The 2860-nt window shown below is 49.2% G+C and overlaps 1 protein-coding gene across 1 annotated transcript; it reads right to left on the reverse strand.

The window, feature by feature from the left end:
• Positions 1 to 671: 671 nt before the first annotated feature.
• LOC111538181 (putative uncharacterized protein C14orf177) lies at positions 672 to 2287 on the reverse strand. The gene is made up of 2 exons (XM_023205377.1): positions 2040 to 2287; positions 672 to 1335 (listed from the first exon to the last, which is right to left on the reverse strand). The coding sequence occupies exons 1-2, from the start codon at positions 2284 to 2286 to the stop codon at positions 1157 to 1159; spliced, it is 426 nt and encodes a 141-aa protein (XP_023061145.1). The 5' UTR covers position 2287; the 3' UTR covers positions 672 to 1156.
• Between the last annotated feature and the right edge of the window lie 573 nt (positions 2288 to 2860).

Here is a 2860-nt window from a genome sequence, read left to right on the forward strand (position 1 = left end):
TGTTTGTTTGTTGTTTTATTTCTTTGGAGATGGAGTCTTGTTCTGTCACCCAGGCTAGACTGCAGTGGCTCGATTTCAGCTCACTGCAACCTCTGCCTCCTAGGTTCAAGCAATTCTCTCTGCCTCAGGCTTCTGAGTAGCCGGGATTACAGGTGCCCAACACCACGCATGGCTAATTTTTGTATTGTTAGTGGAGACAGAGTTTCCTCACGTTGGCCCGGCAGGTCTTGAACTTCTGACCTCAGGTGATCTGCCCACCTCGGCCTCTCAAAGTTCTGGAATTACAGGTGTGAGCCACCACGCCCAGCTGACTTTATGTTTTTTCAGGTTCTCTAATATGCTGTGATCCCCTTTGCTTCCAAACCTGTACTGGACCAGACTTTCCACTGCCTGGAAGACTCTCCCCTGACTATTCCCAATTCCTGGCTCAGGAGTCAGCTGAAAGGAGACCTTCTCATAAGATGTTCTGCGATTTCCTACCCTCAATACATCCTTTTGTTCTACACTTCCACACCATCCCCCACTCTTTCTTAGGAGCTCTTTGGCACTTGCAATTGTTTAATGAGTTCTAGGATGCAATGGAGCCCGAGACAGTGTCTCTTCACATGTGCCCCAAATCACTCGGGCAGTAAGCCTTAGAAAAATGCAAAGTTGGGGAATTCCTGGGAGGTGGGGTCTGGAATTTTATATTTTTAACAAATTCCACAAGTGAATCTAAGCACAGCAAACTCAAAGTGCTGTTGCCATGAGTGCTTGGCCCATGGGACAGGGGGTGATTTCTTCTCTGGACTCAGGGCTGCTGCAGGAAGGAAAGCCTGTACCCATCACAAGACCTCAGAACGTCCTGGGAAGCTTCTCCCTCCTCAGGTTCTCTGCTATTACTGCATGGCTCGGACTTCCAGCTGTCTCCTGATCACTCGAGACAAGCACGTATGTCACAAAATGTGAAGAGTTTTCTCAAAGTGTCAGCAGCGTCTTTCTTCTTTCCTATCCTAGGGGGTCTGCCACTTAGATTGCTCTGCTTGGACATTCTTCTGACACATGCATAAGCCTCATGGACAATAAAACCCCCCTATCCAAAGTTATGGGTCTGGAGGAGGCAAATGGAAAAGGCCAGCCTTTCCATTTATGAAATCTGACTTCCTTTCAAGAAGAGTCACATCTGTGACATCTGTTCCACTGTTCCTTTGAACAGCTGCTTAAATCTTGGTGTAGCACAAAATGCAGAGATGGTCAAAGCAGACATTATTTGGTGAGTACATGAACCTGGAGAAGTTTCTTCATTTCTCTGGCATTCTGATTTCTCTTCTGTACAGAAACAGGTAGAACACTTACCTGGAGGGGGATTGAAACGTGCAACGGTGCTGGACACAGGGAAGCCTCTTGTAGATGTTCACCACCCTCCCAGCCTCCCTCTCTGCCAAGTGCACATCACCTCCAGCATCCATAGGGGCCAGCTACCCTCTGACAGTGACCTCACTCCTGTCCCCAGGGACATGCTACTGTCATCTTTGAACCAGGCAGAAGCACTCCTTGCTATGGGAAATTGCTCTATCAAATGCTTATCTCATTTTATCCTCTCTTGAAGATCGAAAGGACACGTAGCTTCATTTCCCATAGAGGAAATCTGGAAACCTAGAGTTGTACATTTTTTTCCTATCATCAATTAGTGATTTATCAGGATTCAGGTGTGGCTCTACTCCTTGCTAGCTGTGTGATACAGGGCAAGAACCCCAATGACATCCCTGCAAACGTCAGTCACGTACCTGGTGCCAGGCGCTGGTCAGAGTGTTTGGCTGACTCTTCCCCTTTCGCTCACTTTGCAATGATGGTCTCGATTTTACAGGGGAGAAAAAGGAGGCTGGGTGGAGTAAGCCTGTTTGCTGAGCCTTCACTCCTGGGAAAAGGTTGTGGGACAGCAGAGTCAGCAAGCCACTCTCACTCTCTACCACAGTGGTTGCCTTTCTAAGCCATAGTTAGTCCCATGTGGGAATCTAGTGAAATTTTAATAAGCAAGGCAATGTATGGGAAATACTTACCACAGCACCTGGCCTTGGTGAGTGTCAGGACATGCTGCTTGTTGTGTCTTAGGCTCCGCAGGTGCTGGGAACTTGGGCATTTCCCTTCACCAAGGTGGCCCACTGATGGAAGTGTGATCATCGGCTTTGTTCCCTGCTTGCGTGGCCTGGAAGCTCCTTTCGTGGCCTCCAGCCTTGCCCTAGGCTCTTTTGAATGCTTCAGTCCTACCGGAAGCAATGGATTCTTGTGGCTCCCATGGCTGGTCATGGGCCTTCAGTGCTTGCCTCCACACCCTGGTTAAGAAAGGCATGGAGGGGGTTCTCAGTGAGGAGCTAGTGTTGGGCTGGGACCCCAGCCTGTTGCAGGCACTGTGGAGGGAATGGCTCCTCCAGGGGCCCTTCACCTGCTGCACCTCCCCACCAGCCCCTAACTTGTGCAGGCTTCTTGCAGAATGGGCTCTCGATCTTTCTTCTCCATCTCAGCCTGGGCCCTCCCTGCTCCTCACGTGGGGTAACTTGATAGCCTTCTGAATGGCTCCCTACATCCAGACTCTAGAGCAGGGGTCAACACAGGACAGCCTGTGGTCAAATCCAGCCCGTGGTCTATTTTCATAGCCCTCGAGCTAAGAATATTTCTGCTTTTCTAAAGAGTTGTTAAAAACCAACCACATGACAAAAATACAGAAGAATATGCAACGACGACTGACCACAAAGCCGTTTACAGATACTGTTTGCAGACACTTGCTCTAGACTATTCTTCACATTGACCTTCTTGCCCAGCCTCAAGGTATCACCCCGATCCCACCCAAGGCCTCACATCCTGTCTCTACCCTGCTTAAAAA

Source organism: Piliocolobus tephrosceles, chromosome 6 (assembly GCF_002776525.5).
Source record: "Piliocolobus tephrosceles isolate RC106 chromosome 6, ASM277652v3, whole genome shotgun sequence".
NCBI lineage: Eukaryota > Metazoa > Chordata > Mammalia > Primates > Cercopithecidae > Piliocolobus > Piliocolobus tephrosceles.

Bases quoted from the DNA above. Each gene is read 5' to 3' on its own strand.
- LOC111538181 (XM_023205377.1), bottom strand. From the start codon at position 2,286: ATGACCAGCCATGGGAGCCACAAGAATCCATTGCTTCCGGTAGGACTG. The intron at 1,336-2,039 runs GTAAGTATTTCC...ATCCCCCTCCAG, and splicing joins CACCAAGGCCAGGTGCTGTG to GTAAGTGTTCTACCTGTTTC.